Genomic DNA, 20,425 nt, shown 5'->3' on the forward strand with positions numbered 1-20,425 from the left:
CTGACAAAAAGGAAAGACATAGAATATCACCAGCCTTATCCTCCCATGCACAGTGGTCACTGCAGTGGAAAGCCATGTGAAAGCCCTTTTCTTGTATATGCCAGTTGTTGCACCTCAGGCACCACTAGTGGATCTGACTGCGTCATCCCATACTCTGCCATCGACTGGCCAGCTGTTGTATGCGCAACACGAATTTCTTAAAGCCAAGATGGCCGACAGAATGCCATGCTGTCATATGCTGAGCAGCTCAGGAATGTTGTCTACCTTCTACAGTAGGAGACCCTTACAGGTAAGTAACATGTAGTAACGTCAATGAGGAGGAGTTAAGAGCAAGGTTCTACATTTTTCAACTGCAATTAACAGTGTTAAAGTATGTTAAATATGTGAACACTCTAGTTTAAAGGGGCTCTATGCATATTTTGATTCAGTTTGGCTGAGCTAACGGCAAACAGCCAACAGTGCTAACACCATAAAAAGCACAAAACAACAGCAACAGTGCTGACAGAGCTAACAGTATTTACCAGGGAAGAACCGAAAGGCGGATGCTAGTTTTCCATGACAACGCTGTTGCAATTTCAGCAGTAAATGTAAGTGCGGTGCAAAGCAAGCATAACAAACTAGGGCTGCATGATGATGGCCAAAATGATAACCACAATTATTTTGATCAATATTGACATTTTTTTTTGCACTCGACAGAGCACTGCTTTCACTTCCAAGTTGTATGACATTACAGCTAAATAACAAGATCTGATCTTTACCCATAGTGCTATGAATAAAACTGTAATGAAAATATATGCTAACTCATTACAGAATGCAACCAAATGAAAACAGTATTTATTGTACACACGTCTTAGCAAAATTAAATGTAATTGCATTGGTTATTTTAGTCTGTCTTTGAGAGCTAAACAGATCTGTACCCACCGCTGCTATTTTTTTTTTTACAGTTGTCACATTACTGTGAGTTGACAGACGAGGACGATAGATTGCGGTGTTTTTTGAGTGGTTAGTAAGTTAAGTTAGCTGTGTTGCTTTGCAATGTGGACACAAGTCTCAAGCACTCTTTCCATATGATTTGTTCTCTCCTCAATCTGAAATACTTCAAAACAACAGATGATGATGATGATTGTTGAACGCATGGTTTTTGTTTTGCCCGTTTGCAGTTGCAACATTCAGCTGACTGGCTGTTGGTTTAGGAGGCACTTAATTTGAAAGGCACCTGATATTGATGTCACAGTCGATCATGTTCATTTAATTGTGGGGGGCCAAAATTGTGATTTTGATTAATATTCCATTAATTGTGAGGGCCTACAACAAACTACAGAGAAGCTTGCATCACCACACCCACAGAGGGATCATGACTTCAGTCTCTGCTCAGGACACCATTAATTAACTATATCTTTACATAGAAAATAGCGGATTGCTGCTATATCAATGATCTGAATGTCGTATACAGAACCTTTAACAGCATAGCATATATAGATTATTTAATAGTCCTCACATTTAATAGTCCTCCTCATCAGTTAATTCACTGTTCTGTCACATTCATATTTCTTTAGTTGAAAACTCAAATGTGTGCAGTCTACCCGAGTGGACAAGTGAGAAACGCTTTGGAAAATGTGCCATAAAAAACATTAAGTTCAATTTTTTTTTATGCATAAAGAGGAATATAAACACTTAAGAAAGAAAGTCTTGACTGAAGTGGTCATAATTCATGCCTGTTAAGAAGAGCTGGAGAGATGACGTCGACTTTACTGCAGCTCCTACTGCTTGCTGATAGAGTTGTGGAGAGACGTTCCTCCATTATTAATATCGTGATACCACAAAGGTGCTGCTCTATCTATCCATTTTTATGTTAATCTACTTTAAAGCAGGACCCTCCTACCCTCAACAAGCAAAGACTTCACAACCAGTTTGTCTTTGCTTCTTCTCTCCTGCATTTATTGTACATATTTTGTCAGCATCTTTCGCCTTCGTCTGACAGTTCACAGCAGAGACAGACAGACAGACAGACAGGAAATAAGTCGAGAGAGCAAAGTGAGTGACACGCAACAAAGGTCTCCTGTCAGAATCAAACCGGAGACATTGTAATCACACAGTATGCATCATATACCTGTATCCCATGGGGACACCTCTATCCTCTCCTTCAACTCCCACCACTCCTCTCTCCTCTCATCTCCTCTTCCCTCGTCTCCTCTCCACCTCCTACTGTTTACTTTAGGGGCTTTGCGGTAGCTTGAGGCCTGTCATCTGAGATGCATGCTGGGTAAATAATATTGCAGGTCCTATAACAGGAAGTAAAGAGGTACGTACACCCCTGGGGGCACCTTGACATGCGATATCTTCAGTCTGGATTTTAAATGCTTACTCAACACAGGGACAGACACATACACACACTCACTGTATGCACACACTTTGGGGTGTTTGTCGACTCCCTGCTTCGTACACACAATATGGACGCCAAGAATAGTTTACCAACAGAATGACGAACATTATAAAGTCAACAGTCCAGTGTTTGGCTGTCAGCACTGTAAGGCCAGTATGCATTCAGATTAGCTTTTGTTTTGACACAAACAATATGCTCACTCAAAATAGAGCCTGGTCTTCACTCTGTAAACAATAGTGCTGCTAAATAAAGACATATTTAAGCCTGGATTTATGTTGTCGCTACTCCTACTTCACACCATCCTGCAGCTTTGTACTACAAAATGACAAAAGTGAATGTTGATGTTTGGAGGCTTTACACTGTGGGACAGGTGCTAGCCGGAGGCTGGGAGCTCAGCACAGCTGGTCATTGTGGAAACACACAATTGTACCTCAGCCGAGCAGGATTTAATTTAAGAGTTGGCTCCTTTTCAGAAGCAGCATTCATATTTACAAAATCAGGTAAATTAATCACGGTTTCTTGTAAAATGACATTTAAACACCTTGGTGGAAATATCAGTACACACGAGAACACAAGTAAAAAGCATTCACATCAACAACTTTCACAAAAACTTCTCAAAAAACAGTTGTTCTCGGCCGGGTACATGTGCTGAATTCATAGCTGAGGAAATCACATCTTAGAGTTGACTCCCACCTGCGCATGCAATCAAACCAGACACTATGAACAGTACAGCCTGCTCTCTCTGACTGGACCTGATGGTCACTGGGCTGCAGTGTGGAATACTAAACTAAGAGAAGAGACAGATACGGACACACCCTGCATGATAAAACTGTAGACCACTGTAACAACCTATAAGCTGCTAATCCTACTCAGTATAAATACGAACCCTTTCCTCCATCCTCAGTTAACAAACTGCTTTCCTCTACCACTGCAACTTTGTTTCCTGTTGGTATGAATTCATTAGCGAGACAGGCAGCCAATTAAAAAGCATAAACAGGACGCAGTCTAATAAAAGCCGTCTAGATAAACGTGCGTTCTTGTTCTGTCAGCCGCCACTCTAATAAGTTGTGACCAAACGCGGATAGAACCTTAATTCAATTTCATGCTTATGAATGCCTAAAAATACTGTGCTTTAAACATAAATATAATGATTATTATGTTGTCAAGCAGAAGAAGCGGCTTTGACTTTTTAATGTTAAAATGACTGGATACATGCTTGGATTTGAATTAATTAGATAAGCTTCATTATTTTTGTTTTTCATGCAAAAACAAATCTAGGAATGCATCTATATTTAGTGTAAATACTAAAAAGGGGTAAAAAAAAAACCTTAAGGAGAGAAAAATCTTTGCAAAACCAGAGGCTTATTAAAAGAAAACATATACTTTTATTCTGTATTTTAATAATAACACTGTGTTTGATTGTTGATTTAAGACTGAGAAACTGTGACTGAACTGACACACTGTTATTTTACTATGTGCATCACTCAGGCGTGAACTGTAGTAATGGGTAAAAAGCAGTGGATTGAGGGCACTCACGTCTGCAGACACTCATCCCTGCAAAGAGCTATTCGGTGTTTTCTATTCGTTCAACACTCTCCTTCTCTCACTCCCAATCTGTCACTTTTCATCCACTTTCATACTCTCTCCGTCTCTTTGTAGGTTCCTCGCTTCACTTTAGAGGACAGTGGTGTAGAAACCTGGTCACAGTTCGCTCTGAGGTAAATGCAGAAGTATGGTCATGGCAATAAAAGGTCACACACACACGCGCACACACACACACACACTCTCTTTCTTCATAACTGCTATTTCCCTCATCATACTTAATTCATACGTGGTTCAAGAAGCTGTGGGTTACTTCACATATTAACTGTGAGAATCCAACAGCACAGTGATACCTCTGCAGTATATACTGCGGCTTTAGTGCCACGGTTCGCTGTGAGCCACTCAGAGTTCGATGAGTGGTTTCATTGGAGTGACATTAGAGTGACCTAAAAAGCCCCTGAAAGCTTCAAGACTTCACAACATGGTTTTAAATGTTGTCTCCATCAAGACAACCGAACTGCATGAGGCAGGACTGCAGCAGAGGTGTGAAGCCATTAAAAGAGCACTCCATCGATTTAACATCGCACCCCTATAACACTGTTGTGCTCGAGATGGAGAGTGAAAAACAAAAAAAAAGGGGAATATCGTTGCAGCAGGACCAGGGATATAATGTTTTTACACGTTCTTTTTCTTGTCAAAAACTGGCGCCTACATTACCCACGATGCAACTCAACCCCTGACAGTTAGTCAGATGTTTGGGTGTGTTATGCTATTAGCGGCTAATGTAACCTCAAGTGGTTCACCTCAAGCAGCAATAAGGGTTGGGCTATGGAGGTCTGGTAACCTCACTTCTTTCTAACTCCCTACCCCTCCGATTTGATTAATTTTCAAACATGCTGATTTGTGGTTTTCAGCTCCAAATGAAGCTGACTCAAGTGATATCACTTGAGGCAATTTATCAGACGTTATGCAGCTCCCTCTGAAACCCCAAAAGGCCTTATACCACTTTTTTTTTTTTTTTTTACATATGCAGTTGTGCTCGCCACCTTCATTTTCTCATGAAATAAGCCTTTTTCACACATGCACTGCAAACCTGAAATTGACCTTTCGATGGTCCGACAAGCTGTCGGAGTTGGCATCTTTTTTTTTTTTTTTTTTTTAAATGAAAGAGTGATTCCAGAGAGAAGCAGACAGAGGGGTCTACAGTCTGTGTTTGAAGGATATATCCAGGATGTCAAACTGACTCAGCAGCAACAACAGGTTCAAAAGACAAAGATAGTTAGAAGCTAAAGCCGAACTATAGGCTACAGATCACAGTGTAAAAGTGAACCACCACATCACTGCTGATCGCCACACAAGACAATGAATATAAAGGGAAACTTTGCTGATATTGAACAAGCTGTGTGGCATCGCAGTGTGTGCAGATGAACGATGTTTGGCTTCTGCTATACACTTTTCAGGGCTTGATTTTGGTTTTGGAACAGGGAAGGTATATGTTTTTCCAACATCTCCAGGTAACGAATATCATTAATACACGACGCCCCAGGCACAACATTTAGCTCTAAATCCACAAAACCGGCCTGAAAATGAAGGAAATCTGAAATAATTGCATTAGAGTCAATGGAGCACAGCTGTGTTGTTGTTGGACCCTGGTCTGAGCCGGCCTGATGCTACATTATGATCGGCCAGTCTGCATCCATGGGCGGAACTTAGCAAAGGGTCAGTTATCTAGACATTACCCAGGGGAGCTGTGTGTGAGAACGCAAACGTCTGAACACTTGAACTGGACATTAAATGGACTTTATCCTGACAGGTCCCTGGCAAAATGTCTGTTTAATGGCCAATTGAGCCTGTGTGTGAATATAGGGGGTAACTGTTTGGAAAATTCACAGTAAAACGAGCAGCCATGTTGATGATGCTTCTATTATGAGGCTTGTGTGAAAGCAGAAGAAAGCAAACACCTGACGGTGAAGACAAAGGTTAATTTACACAAAGACGGCAACAAATATGTCTAACTGACTGGAACTTCTGTTGGTAAGGGCTGAAGCCAAAATTGTCAGACAAATTCAAGGAACGGCAAGAGACTCTATTGTTCATGGCCAAATTACAAACCAGCTACATGAGCGCAGTGTATTCCCTCCTACTACCTGCATGCTCTGCCCAGGTGCTCCCTTTTGCCTAAACCAAATAGACTATAGCCAGAAGTTGAGAAAGTTTCTGACATAGACAATCTCCTGGTGTGTGCTTCATGTATAAAGATGAACTCCAAACAATGTCTGCCCCTGATTCTCTGGACATTGTCCAAAGTCCATATGAGAAATCAATGATGGACAGAATGTTGTTTGGACACAATCTGCTGAGCAGAACTTTTTTAAACCAACGTTTAAATTCTCCTGGGCTACCTCGTCGGTCTATGCTGCTGTAACATTTAATCAGCTCCACATAAGTTACTGCATTTGACCTTTCTCATACAATTGCACAAATAGCTTCAGGCAAAAGTTATTCCAGGTGTCTTCATAGCAATGCTGAGTAGCATCCTTAAGGGCAGATGCTGTAACAGCAAAACATTGACTTGTTTCTCCTCTTCTTTTCCCTCTCTGCCTCTCTACCAAACAAACATAGACACATTTTACAAAGCCACAAATCTGCATACAAACTCTGAATTTGTGTTTACGTCTGAGTGGGATTACAGTAAGCATTACTGATCTGTCCTCACTGTGAGACCAAAAGTTGTGGCATCTTGAGATGAAAAGCTTTACCTCTGGGATGAATTGACAGATGGCCTAAAGATTGAAGAAAAGGCACCAGAAGAGGAGATCATATGCCATAGCCGGGGGTAATGGAGGACAACATGCCAGGAGAGGGGGTTAGAGAGGGACATAAAGGAGGGACATGGAGCATCTGAGGCCAGGACATTGCATAAGAGAACAGACTTCAACAATGCCTCTTGAAGTGCAGATAACAAAAACAAGCCTGAGTCAAGCCTTTATTTCTTTCCAACATGAGCAGTTCCCACTTTTAATGATCGTCTGGTTGTTAAGAGAGACGAGGACACAAGTGTTTTGATGCAAAACTTCAGGTGCTTTTCTTTAGCATTGTGCGCACTGATTACATCCTTTGATGTAGAGCTTTTTATTTTACCTCCAACATCTGTGATCACAGAGAAAACGTCTCAGATTTACACCATTAGATCAAATCGTACAGCAAATTACATTATACAGTTGAAAGAATGTCAGTGCACCCCTGTGCTCGCCTTAAGGGTGCTGTATTGACACAGTTAGCTGCATTCAGATTTGCTTTACACTTATACACTGCTGTATTTATGGGAGTATTTAGGAGTCACTCCTCTGAACAGACAGGCCTGTGATGCATGACTCTCCAGTATCTGCGTGTCTTGTCACTGCCTTCTTTGCTTTGCAAGCCTCTGCCTGAAATATATGATGAGCTTAGGCTAAAAGCCTCCAGAGCTTCTCATCTTAAAAAATGTGACAGCTAAACCCTCCAATCTAGCCACAGACAGAAAGAGAGACTTCAAGTGCGAGGAAAAGGACTTGTGGTTCTCGGCTCAGAAGCTTGCTACTCCAGCGCGTACATCAGCCGAGGCTAGAGAGAGAGACCTAATAAGCCTGTCAAAGAGAGATATTTGTGATCAGTTTTGTTGTGACCCATTTTTAATCCAAAAACAGTGCTCGGCTCTACTAGACCACATGAACGCGGCACTTTAATCTGAATACCAATTCCTCTGAGAAGAAGTGGGAGGAGAGAGAGTGGGAGATAAGAGGACGATTGAGGGACAAAGACATATGAAGAGACTGACAGACACATGCACAAGCACACATGTTGCAGGTGACATGATGAAAACCTCAAAACCTCAATCATGGATAAAATATTGAATGATTTTTTTTTGTTATTTTGATGGCTTGTCTAAACCATTACAGCAGAGAGAAATGCTGGTTGCCAATCACAGGCTCAAAATTTCAACCAAGCTTGGCTGTGGGTGGACAAGCTTTCCCCCCCGATAGCAGCGGCTGCCAGAGAAGAAGATGACAGACAGTGGGAGTGGAAGAGGAGGGAATTATGTAGCGTTATATTACTCCAACACTGCATATTATATACTGTACTATACTGTGCTGACTAACACAGAGGGTAATGGATAGAAGACATTTGTTTTCTAATTTCAGGTTGCTGTGTTTAAATAGATTCTGCTCTCTTAGAAATCACATTTTCATAATGCTGATTCATTTCTACAAATTAGAGGCTTACACTGCTGCCTAGAATGGCTCACTCCAAAATAAAAATATATATTTTTCCTCTTAGCTGTGGTGCTAGTTATCAGTCTAGATTGTTTTGTGTGAGTTGGAAATATCAGCTGTAGAGATGTCGGCCTTTCCTCTAATATGATGGAGCTATATAATACTCAGCTTGAGCCAAGAGCCAAAAAAATATGTATTTAGGGTGCTTTCAGACCTAGAGTTCACTTGCTTTGGTCTGAATCAGGGATTAATTTTGTTGCATAACTGTCTGGAGTTGGTTGTGTTCTCATGGCAGCATTTACAAGCGGACCAGATACTGCTCTTGATTGGTCAGAATTTTCACACAGGAAAAATTCAGGAAGTAAACAAAACGTTGAAGACGAGTACACTTGCAAGATAAATGCTACACTTTCTAATGTCACAATGGAGGGACAACTATGCAGGTTGATTTTAGCGCTGCTCATCGTGGACTATATTGCTGTCATTGTTCATTTTAGTCAAACCATACAGTTTGAAAACGAGGCGCGGCTCCAACTAGAAAACAATGTTTTGATGCATTGGATGTGCTGAATGTGCATATTAAGGCAGTACAGGAGGAGGTGCACATTAATAATCCTCCAGGACTGTAACATGCTCAGGTTTAACACAAACAGTGTGTCATGTGACTGCAGTTGGTTCAGATCCAGGTCAGAACACGTTCTCAACGCAAACGAACCACACCAGAGTTCGTTTGTAACCGGACTGAGACCACCTCTTCAAGAAGGTCTCGGTCTGGTTGTTTGGGTGCGCCCCCGATTGCGACTGCTGTGTTCACACCTGCCCAAACGAACCACACTTAAGGGGGAAATGGATTTGAGCTTGATTGAACCGAAACAAACAGGGCAGGTGTGAAAGCACCCTTCTCAGAAATCATGACCTGGTTACTCAAGATAATCCACACAGCTTGTTGTGAGCAGTTTCATGTAGGAACTCTTTTCTTTCTACCAAACCACACTGGCCAATCATATCACGGCGCAGAAGGAAGCATGCATCTACTGCTAGCTCACCTAGCACCACTGAGCTAGCTATAGTCACAGCTTAGCCGAAGACTATGCCATCAATGTTTCCATCATACATCAACTCACACCAAAACAATCTAGACCGATAAACAGCACAACAGGTACAAAGAAAGTATGTATTTTTGATTTGGGGGTGAACTGTCCCTTTAACAAGCAGTGTTTTTCTTTTGAGTGAGGTTAGTGCTACATTTTTGTTCCACAGGCATATCATAGAGTGAGAGTCAGGGTGGAAAGTGGCAGTGCAGAGCGCAGGACCGGGGCTCACACCAGTATAACAAAAAAAAACAAACAGTATTTTTCTGTCCTTAACTAACTCTTTTCAATTCCCTGAACATAGCCATAAAAAAAGTTTAATAACACTTTAGTTGCTATGAGCAGATATTGTAAGCAAAACAAATTAAATACTTTGTCAGTGAACTTTTTGTGTGACTTGCCAGAAATTTTAATTAACAACATTTCCTCATTACCTTGATAAAATGTTTAATCCTGGTGGCATTACACTCTCTTCAAACGTGTTTGCTGTTGCAAATTAGCGCTATATAAAAATGACATTTCAAGGGTTGCTGTGATGTTTTGCCTGATATTCAGCCTCTTTAAAACTCCTGCTCATGGTCTCTATATTTTGTAGAAACACCCAAGAAGTTAAGAAGACATGGTACAAGATTTTTTGTCCACTGTTTGTCCACGATTCTTTCCTCATATAACTAGGTTGTTTCATAGTCATCATTTTTCTCATTAGTCACCTACATTCTTTGTCTATGTGCTTTGAAAACACAAATGTAAGTGCTGCAGGAATGAGTCCCAAAACAGAGACATGAGTCAGCATGTTTGCACTTCCGTTTTTTTTTTGTTTTTTTTTAAAAATGGGTTTTTGATTAAATGCCTGAAGTAAGGCCTTGGTGGTTAACACTACCTTTTGTGACGTGGATTTTTATTGACTTTCCCAACAAACAGAAAGAGAAGACAGCAAAGGGGTGGTAATTACGAAAGTATATGTGTTTTTGTGAGTTCTAGATCTACAGGACAAACTAGGCAAAATAGAAAGAAATACTGAACCATTCATGTTGCCTCTGGAGTCCATCTAAAGATTCTTGAAAGGGTAGGTATTTCACGAATCCAGTATGACCTTCCACAGTTCCTCATTATAAACTCCAGAAAGGTTAGATGCTGCTCACGAGCTTCAGATATTGTCATGTTTTATTCTGCAACATAAAATACATCAGTATATAACCCACATATGAATTCTAAATCTTTTCCGTGTCTTGGTTGCTAACACGTGGCTAAATGAGACTTATCATTACGCCAAACACGGCTTTACAACCTTGGTGTGGTGGTAACCTTGAAGTCACGAGACCTTGGTGTAGCTTGTTTATAGCCGAACGTTAGCTTTCGACTTCTGCCGATTGCATTTATGCTTGAAGAATCATAAAAGTGGTGTTCAGTTGTGAAGTCATCTCACTGAACAAAAGTTTAAGTATCATAGATTTGTGTTTCCTGAAATAATCCAAATGCTAGTATGAAAATCCCATTAGCTGTGTGTCAAGGGAACCAAGACGATACTAGTTTCTGGGTTGGCCGACGAAAAACGTCATCACGGCAGCACTCTATGACATGTCAGAAAGACAGAAGCTATTTGTCATTTCCAAAAGTAAAGATTATTCAGAACCTTTTTGGTGAAACTGTACAGTGGCCGTCAGACCAATAATAGAAACCTGCTTTTGAGTTAACTAAAGTTAATTCTGAATCATTGTTTAATTCCATATAGTGTACATGTTTTCACTGTATGTATTATACATCTATTTGTGTTTATTGGAAACATATTTTTTAAAAATGTAAATGCCAATGAAGGCAATAAAGCCACATTGACTGAACTGAGAGTCAGAGACACGTATACCAGATGTGAGATAAACAATGAAATATAACATCTATACACGCTCATCCCATTTATCTGTGTCAGGAGAGCCCATTATGAATGGAAGTGCTACTTAGTGTTATTTATATTGTGCCCGGTAAGAGTCATGAGCATCAGTGACGGCGAACTCACTGCCAGCTCCAGACACCCTGCACTTCACCTCTAAAGGCTCCCTGACTACATGTCATGCCCACATCACAGCGAGGTAGTAATCTACTCTAATGCCATAAGAAAAGAGTTCAAGCACTGACATGCTCCATGTCCCACAGGCAGGGTGTGAGTGGAAGACTGTGACTTGGGGGGGCAGAGATTCAGATGAGAGGGCCTGCAGATATTTGATGGATAAAAGGCTCACTTAAAGTGCCAGATGGCACTATCAAATACAGGACAGGTAAAGTGCTGGAGATGGGGCAGAGCTCTCTTTAGAGGCCACTTATTGCTCTTAACTATAAAGTATATTTAATGGGTAAAATGAACATAAAAATGGGACAAAATGCAAAGTGTGCCCGTGTGTCGTATTAGCTTGGAGTCACACTCTCCTTTAAGTTATATAAGGAGAGAACACTTTCACCAGTAATGGTACTTTTAAGAACAACATATTCCATGCTACTTCTTGCTGTTAACTTAAAGCAAAAATCACACACACACATTAGGATTGGAGAAATATAAGTTGTGATAGCAGTAACATCACTTCAAGAGTGCAGGCTATGCTGTAAATCCCCATGTTACCAAACCGATCCTTTACGGTTTCCTATTAACTTGGTAATGCCAGCAGGTACAAGGGTCTAATCAAATTTAGTCGCATAAAATATTAAGTACATCAGCAGCTGTGCAGGTTTCTCCTATAAGCCTGAAATAACTGATCTTTTGGCCACTTGTGGGCAGTGGAAAAAAGTTGGGAATACACCTTTGACAAATCATCACCTTCAAAGTTTATGCAACTTTAAGAACCTTATCATTCATTGAGAGTTGTGTTTCTGACCACCTGATGAATGAAAGTCCAATATTTACACTCTTTTTGGCTCTATTTTTGGTCTCTACTGATTCCTGAGGTAGTTGAGGAAGTTTATGGCTCTTTAAAGCTCAACTATGTTCACCATCTAGTTTGTCTGCCATTTGGTTATGAGGGGGTAGTGCAGAGCGGGTATTTAGCTTAGCTTTTTTCACTGAAAACAGCTGCCTCCTTCAGCCAAAAACAACACTTTGAGTGCAGTGAGAGTGAACCAAAACAGTAAAGTTGCAGCAGGACCGCTTAGTGGACTAAACTCAGTATGAAGCTTTGTAAAGTCAAAGGCAGCTGCAGATTCAGGTGATTACTCTCAGTGGGTTCATAACTACGAGTGACCCCTCACACATTGGCTCATTGTTTTCACACTGTCATTTGATGTATTGTTAATATAAAAATATCAATCATAGCCACTTTGAGCAACACAAACAAACAGGCAGCAGAGTCCTCTGCAAAGTCTTGTTTCATCTCTCACACTGACAAAGGTGCTAATAAAAAATCTTGACACTATTCTTTTTATATAGAAGTTATAGGGCAGCAGAGTGGCACAGTGGTTAGCAGGGTCACCTCACAGCAAGAGGGTTCCAGAGTAGGGGAGCTCCTCTGTGCGGAGTTTGTATGTTCTCCCCGTGTCAACGTGGGTTTGATACTCATCCCACAGTCCAAAGACACGCAGGTTAATTGGTGACTCTAAATTGCCTGTAGGTGTGAATGTGAGAGTGAATGGTTGTCTTAGCCCTGTGATAGTCTGGCGACCTGTCCAGGGTGTACCCCAGCTGTCGCCCAGTGTCAGCTGGGATAGGCTCCAGCCCCCCATGACCCCAACAAGACAAGCGTTACAGAAAATGTATAGACTCACACAAAATGAATCCCTCTCAATCATCACTTCTAACCCACTACAAATGTGTGGCGATCTATTTCCTGCAGAGACTCTGCCCTCTCTCTGTATTTTCTTTTTTTCTTCTTATTTTCTGCAGGTGAGATTGGCGCCTTATAAAAAGGTAGCAACCAGGTGCCAGACCTCAAGCAGCAGGCATTCAAGAGAAACAACAGAAAAAGAAAAACAGCAAATATAGCAAGACGATACGCCAAACAAGAGTAAATCTGGGGTTTGCTTTTGTTTTCACTTTCACTGGTGAGCAAGTTTATAACCAGTACGTGACAATCCTGTGCAATATACCTTTAATGTCCAGCAAGGAAACTGTTGTTTTTAGTTGACAGTTGTGTTTCTTTATGTCAGTGCCTGGTCATCAGTCTTGGAGTCGGAGCTGACAGGTTTAGATTACGTGTCACACCTAGATCTACCCCTGCTCACCAGCCTGTTTAGAGGGCAAGAGAGTAACAGTGACGTGTGTGTGTTTGTGTTTGAGAGAGAGAGAGAGAGAGAGAGATCATCCCCTGACTACTGCAGTTTCCCACACACCTATTCTACCCAGCAGAGTGTATCCAGATTACAGTTAATCCTAAATGCCACAGCTAGACTCCTGACAGCAGCTAAGAGGAGTTGGCATATCAACTCCATTTTAGCTTCACTGCACTGCTGCTGCAATTTAAGACTGATTTTAAAATTTTATTGAGCACCCTTGAGGCTAATCCAGATTTAGCTATATTGCTGAGGTTTTAACCCTTTGTATGCTACAGTGGAGCCTGAGATCCTGGTGAGGAGTATTCAGGTAGTGATCTGATTGTGGAGACGGACATATTGTATCTCTTCGCTATAATAAAAAGGAACATTAAAAATGCACCACCCTTTACTTGAACCAGAATCCGTTGGTTGTGCTGTACGTCTTTGTAAAGCTCTTTTAATGTTTTTTTTTTTGTTAATATGTAAATTGGGTTCACTGTAACCTAACACGACCCAACCAGCTCCAATACTTTCATACATTCTCTCTGTTTATTTACTCACATTTTGTTCACCTTTGCATTACCTAGTTTCCTGCTTTCATTATTATTTACTGTGTACTGTTAGAAGGAGAAAAACAGAGTTCAAGTCCAGGACAAGATTCTGCAGCAGAAAATAAAAAACAGAGGACGCAGAAACAGGGAGAGAAGGTGTCAATTAAACACAATATTTTCAAAGTGAAAAATACTGCATTCACCCAGTTGGAGAAACAACTACTGTATGTGTGCCAGAGTGCGACTCTCGAAGAAGAGAAGGTGTCAAAAAGACAACTTCCTCAGTGTTTAGAAACTCGCTGCTAAACATGAAACTGAGAAACTTAGCTAAGACACAGTGAGAGAGAGAGAGAGAGAGAGAGAGAGAGAGAGAGAGAGAGAGTCACCAAAAAACAAGCCGAAAAAGAAAAGTAAGAGATAAAAGGGAATATATTGCTACCTATTAACATTCCTCACTTGTTCTTGCAGATCATACCCTGAAAAGTGGTTCTAAAAAGTGAAGCTATTGTGTAACTCAATACAAACTGACAGATGTGTAGGAGAGGAAAGTGAACAAAGATCAACTCTTATTCGCACTGTTTACCGAACTCTGCTATTAGCACATCATAAATCATGGGATTTAAGCCAAAACAGAAATTATCTTGCTACCAAACTTTGCTACTAACATGATATCAGAAATAAGACTTGGAACGTTGCTAAGCATTGGACAATATGGAAATTTCCTGTCATGATTAGCTTGGGCAAACTAATTGTGATTCACAATATAATACGGATAGTCATCAACATATGCTTCAAACTCCTAAAATGGCTCAAAACATACTGGAGTAACTTTACCTTACATTTGTACATAAAATGTTTTTATTACATCACCATATTACTTTTTTGGTGAACATCCTTTAAAGTGAAAAACAATTTTAAAAGCCAGGATTTTCAACTATTTGAAATTGCATCATATATTTTAATGTAAAATATGCCACTTCTTGATAAAGATCTGTTGTGTTTTCTGAAGTTGGTGCGTATGCAGCCTGTTTTTGCAGAGTCTCTTTTATTATTGGTTGCCCGGCAGTTTCTATGGGTGCTGCTGGACACGATATTCATGATAATCCTGATAATGGAAATTCACCACAAGCAACTTATTGTGGTTTTTTTTATCAAGATCCACAATAAAATTGTACTTGCAAAAGCCACAATCCTCTATAAGAAGCTATACGCCCCTTCCACATGTGCACGGATCAGATGGATCAGACACTCAACTGACTTAACCCTGACAGCTCCCTAGCACGAAGTCCGTGTAATGTCAGATTGATCTCATGTGTGAATAGAGCAGGTTGTTGTCTAGAGAATTCACAGCTGGCAAACAGGCATGTAATTATGTTTCTATTTTGCAGGCCTCGTAAAACCGGAAAAAACATCTGAGAGTGAAGAAAAAAGGTAATTTATACGAAGATGTAAACGAAAATGAAACGAAACTGGAGAGATGACGAGATTTGGGAACTTTTGTCGGTAAGAGCCAGAGCCGACATCAACAGACAAATTCAAGAAATGACTTTGGTGTACTCCACATCATGTTCTGCATGTTTTAGCGAGGCATCACCCGTCACCAGGGGCGTAAATATAGACAGTATAGGCAGTATGGTTGCACTGGGGGCCCTTGGGGTTGGATGGGAATGATTCAGATTGCCACCTGCGTTCAATGAGGAACTCGCATTAAATTAAAAATGGTGCCATTTGCTGTAAGCTATATGCCCCATCTCCATTATGATCTTCTTTCCTTTTCTTTTCCTTTCTTTTTGGGTAAAATACTCTATATAGCAATCTATATCAAAATGAAATGCTTATTCTACATTAACTTAATCTCTAAATAAACTGTATATATTTAAAAAAAAATCAATTAAAGAATTATTTCTTATTCTCTTTGATATTTTTGTCACAAACAGGTATGCACTGATGATTGCTGGGTAACATGTATGTCAATGTCCTAATGTCAAGTCTCTATATCATGTGACAAGACGATACGATATCTGGTAGCTACTTTAAGCACATTTAACTTATTATTGTGACAATATCAATTTAACTTAATTATAAAAGCACTTTATTTGTCTTTATTATGACAGTAATTATATTACTGATTATAGCAATAATTAATTCAACTTGTCAAGACTGACAAGCTGAGCACATCTCCAACTCCAGCGAGCTGTCATGCCTTTCAAACATAAAAGCAGCAGTAAGAAAGGACAAGAGAGAAATGAACAGGAGGACAAAGCAGCAAAGCTCACCAAATTAGATGCCTTTTGATTTTGTATAAACAGTTGCCAGTGGTGTGCGTGAGTGTGCCTTATAACTACTAACTAGCGTGTAGTATCGGGCCTGTCACAATAGCATGCACTGCAGCCTGTGGTAACCACCTTACACTACAACCCCTCACCTAAACCAAACACTGCCAGTAGGTGACACAGACAATCTCCTGTTGTGTGCCACACGTGTGAAAGAGAAACTCAAGACAATGTCTGGAACTGATTCTCCTGATATCGTCCACAATTCATTTGAGTAAATGGCTATAAAGTCTAATAAGCAAGTTAACTTGAGGCTTCATGCATACTCTGAGGGGGACTAAAACATGGATATAACATAGCTCAATGTACATGGTAAGCAAATGTTGCTACAATTTAATGCACGCCATACTTTAGGGAACATGGCATAACTAAAAAGAAATGGTTGGATAGGACATCCTTCTAAAAGTAATACTTCTTTACTTATGGACTAATCTGGGACGCACTTATGGAACATGTCATGAAATGTTTTTGAGTGTCTGTGACAGAAATCTGTCAGCGCTGTTTCATGTTCTGGGTCTTTCATTTTCCACCTTGCTGCCTGTTGACAGAAGATTTAACAATTTGGATGGAAACCAAAGTCATGCATAAATGTTCTTCTACTAATCAAAATCTAATCTGAATTAGTCCTAATTCTGCCATTTATCCTTCACTCATTTACAAATCAAAGATAACCCCCCCCCCGGGGAAAGCGTTGATAAGTGACAACCTGTACGTTATGTCGCACACATGGAACACACAGAAGGAAACTTTGTATTAAATATCAAAAACAAAATTAACCAGGCTTGTAAATATTCATAGAAAAGCAGGCAGAGGTGTCACATGAGCCTTCACTTACTGTTGGTTTTGAGGCGGGCTGGCTCACTGTTGCGGCTTCCTGCCTGGTTGATAGCCTTGACAAAGAAGATATAACGGGTGCCACTCTGCAAGCCGTGCACCGTGTAGTGGTTCTGCTTGATGTTAGGTACGATCATCCAGCTGTCTGCAGAGTTGTACAAACCTGGCGGATTCAGAGACACACACACAGACACACACACATACACATTGCATGAGTAACCAGGTTGTGTTGGTGTTTTCAGGGTAAGCACAGTGAGTCCTGCTGAGAGTCTTTTCACTGATGTTCAAAACAGCAAGAAAACAATTCTCCCCAAAATCTGACCGGAGCAGTATGTTATTTTTTTCTCCGAACATCAAGTGAGTCATCACACAGTAAGAAGCTCAGAGACCATACAGCCCGCAACGTTATGCAACATTTATGTGTACATACTGATCCACCCCATTACCTTTCCATCGGGTTCATCATGGCGTGCTCTCCTGAGGCGATATTGTGCGTTCACTAAGCTGAATCTATAAGCCATTAAGAGCGTGGTTCCTCCACAATGTGATAAAATGTCTGTAGTAAGCGCCCGAGGGCAAAGGAGTGTGATAGCCTTTAATGTTCACATGTATGGAACCGTAGGCAATACCAACATGACCCCAGTTGGTGGGCGCTTTGATTCAGAGCAGCTGGCAGTGGAGAGGGTTAGTAATGGCTGGGTTAGCGCTGCAGTCACCTGCTTCTAAACACAGTCTTTTCAGTCTCTCAGCTGCAGCCGACTGTGAAGGATAAAAAGGAAATCTCAGCTCAGGGCTGAGGAGAGACTTGTCTACAATGGGGTGCTCTTTTTGGCCTCTAGTCTTGTGTGTAATAATGGAGATTCATTTACACACCAACATTACTGCCATTTTCACCTTAATTGACCCACGATGTATGAAGTGGTCTGGTGTTAAAGCTGAGGGAGAGGTGTCGATTTAAAGGGTGGCTCCATTTTCTCCAGGTTACAAAAGGAGTACAGCACATGGGCAAACAGTGATAAAAAGAACAAGTAGGTGAGGTAAAGTAGGACATAAATAACTAAAGACAAATCAAAGGTAAGATCAAAAACAATAGTAAAATAGATAAATAAGAGAAAATAAATGGAAAGAAATCAAATAATAATTAATATAATTAAATAATTAAGTAGATAACTGAATATAAAATAAATCAAAGGGGTGGGTGGGGGTGTTGAAGGCCTTGTTCAGCCAACCTGGCAAATAAGAGGTTGTTGAAGTAGTCAACAAAGGGCTGCCATGCTTTGTGGGTTTTTTTTTAATCAAGCCCTGACTGCAATATCTCAGTTCTTCTAGCTATGAGTGTACCTTCACCTCTCTGACCCAACAGGCATGTGCAGGTGGAGCCTTGTCCTTCAACCACAGGAGAGCTAGTGCGCGGGCACGCACAGACGTAAAAGCCATGGAGTTTGGGAAGCATGTTTCAGCGTCAAAACGCTATTTTCCCATGCCATTCTGAAAGCTTTTGCCCACATGACCTGATGTAGGTTTCTGCAATGATGCTGCTACATATATACCACCTAGCCTGCCTAATGTGCCTCTCTGTAACTGAGCCAAGCCTTCTTTTGCGATGTGTGTATCATTCTTCCAAAATAGCTTTATTATACTAAGCCCGTAACTGACACGGAGGCTAAGCAATGCACTGCTGTGGACGCCTTGTTAGTTCAGCAAAAACAAACAGTGCTGGGCAAGTTACTCTCAAAATGTAATACATAAACTGGTGTATTACTTTCACCAAAATGACCTCAAAGGAACAAATAGGCATTTTAAATGGACAAAGGTCATGGTGTTTGACAACAGGTAACCAAAGCACAGAAGCTCCAGTTTATTAATTAAAAATCAGGTCTGACCTATTCATGCATTCACATACAGTGGTGACCACTTTGTATTAAAATCCCCTGCTTGATGATATAGAACCATTAGACAGCTTAGACTGTTTAAATTAATGAATAGTCTTAGACACAAGAGGGTCAGGCAGAGTCTGATCCAAGTCTGATAATTATGAGATATGGGTAAATATTTGTGGCCCTATGATGGGAAACACAATAAACAAATATTGAGGTTAGCATGACAAACAGAATGGCGTGTCATCAATCACTTTGACAAGTGCAAATTAATAGGAAGAACCACCTGCTGGTTCCTGATGTGCCCGTCAGCTACAGCAGCACCAGAGAGAGAGTTATGCCTAAGAACAGGACTGTGTACTGGCGTTGCTCTATAGTTGGGGATATGAATAGAAACATCCAATGTTGATGATGTTATACTAACATCAATGTGTCGATCACTGGGAAGAGGAAAAAACATGGACATGGACCTTCCTATGAGGTAGTGTATTACAAATGACATGACAACACACAACAACCTTTGGGGGATGTTTTTTCAAGTGGAGCGGTGTGGATCAGTGTGGATTAATGAAAAATGTAATTACGGGTGACAACACATTACTTGACATTGTAAATGTAATAATATTTTCCGAAATTCTGTTGGTAATGCGTTGTATTACTTAGTTGCTGCTAAAAAGTAATATATTACTGTAACGCATTACCCCCCAACACTTCAAACAAACTAAAAGAACTATGTAGGTCTTGGTACTGAAATTTCTAACTGCAACACAAAACCTCGAAAACATTAATATTTGAAACCATTTTCGGCACCACAGGGAAAACCAAACACTGAGGGCATGCAATTTTGAATTTTAGAAGATTTAAAAAGATAAATATAACAAGGCTACAGCATGACAATGACAACTTTTCTTTTCTTGATTAGTAGCACAGAACTGCAGAATGATTGTATTAAACATTAACAATGAGAGAGATTGAGAAAGTGCAGCTGGTAGCAAAAACTGTTTTAAATATTCACTTTAACCACTCAAACAGAAGCTGATACTGTATATTATGTGGATACTGCATAACTGCACTGATTACACAGGATTTTATCTTGATCTTGATCTTTGAAGAGCTAATACATAGTTTTTCACTTCAGGAAAGTGGGTGTTCTGTGAGGTAAAATTACTGTTTTGTCAAAAGAGTCTAGAGGCTTTGAGGAGGGCGATACAACAGCTTCAGTTCCCTGTCAGAAGGGGCTGTCTGAAGGCAACGTAAAGCAGTGGATATATGACTCTGACTATGAATAAGTGCCTCATATAACCCCATTTCAAAAAATCCAACCCTTACAG

The 20,425-nt window shown here is 40.5% G+C and overlaps 1 protein-coding gene across 5 annotated transcripts in view; it reads right to left on the reverse strand.

Moving 5' to 3' along the window:
• The window catches only part of mid2 (midline 2), a 251,809-nt gene that overhangs the window by 13,321 nt on the left and 218,063 nt on the right, over positions 1-20,425 (reverse strand). For all 5 annotated transcript variants that reach the window (XM_049586023.1, XM_049586024.1, XM_049586022.1 and 2 more), the window contains one exon: positions 17,219-17,380. In XM_049586023.1, the coding sequence (XP_049441980.1) occupies positions 17,219-17,380 (162 nt within the window). The remainder of the gene's footprint in view (positions 1-17,218; positions 17,381-20,425) is intronic.

The sequence above is a fragment of the Epinephelus fuscoguttatus genome, linkage group LG9, assembly GCF_011397635.1.
Source record: "Epinephelus fuscoguttatus linkage group LG9, E.fuscoguttatus.final_Chr_v1".
Classification (NCBI taxonomy): Eukaryota; Metazoa; Chordata; class Actinopteri; order Perciformes; family Serranidae; genus Epinephelus; species Epinephelus fuscoguttatus.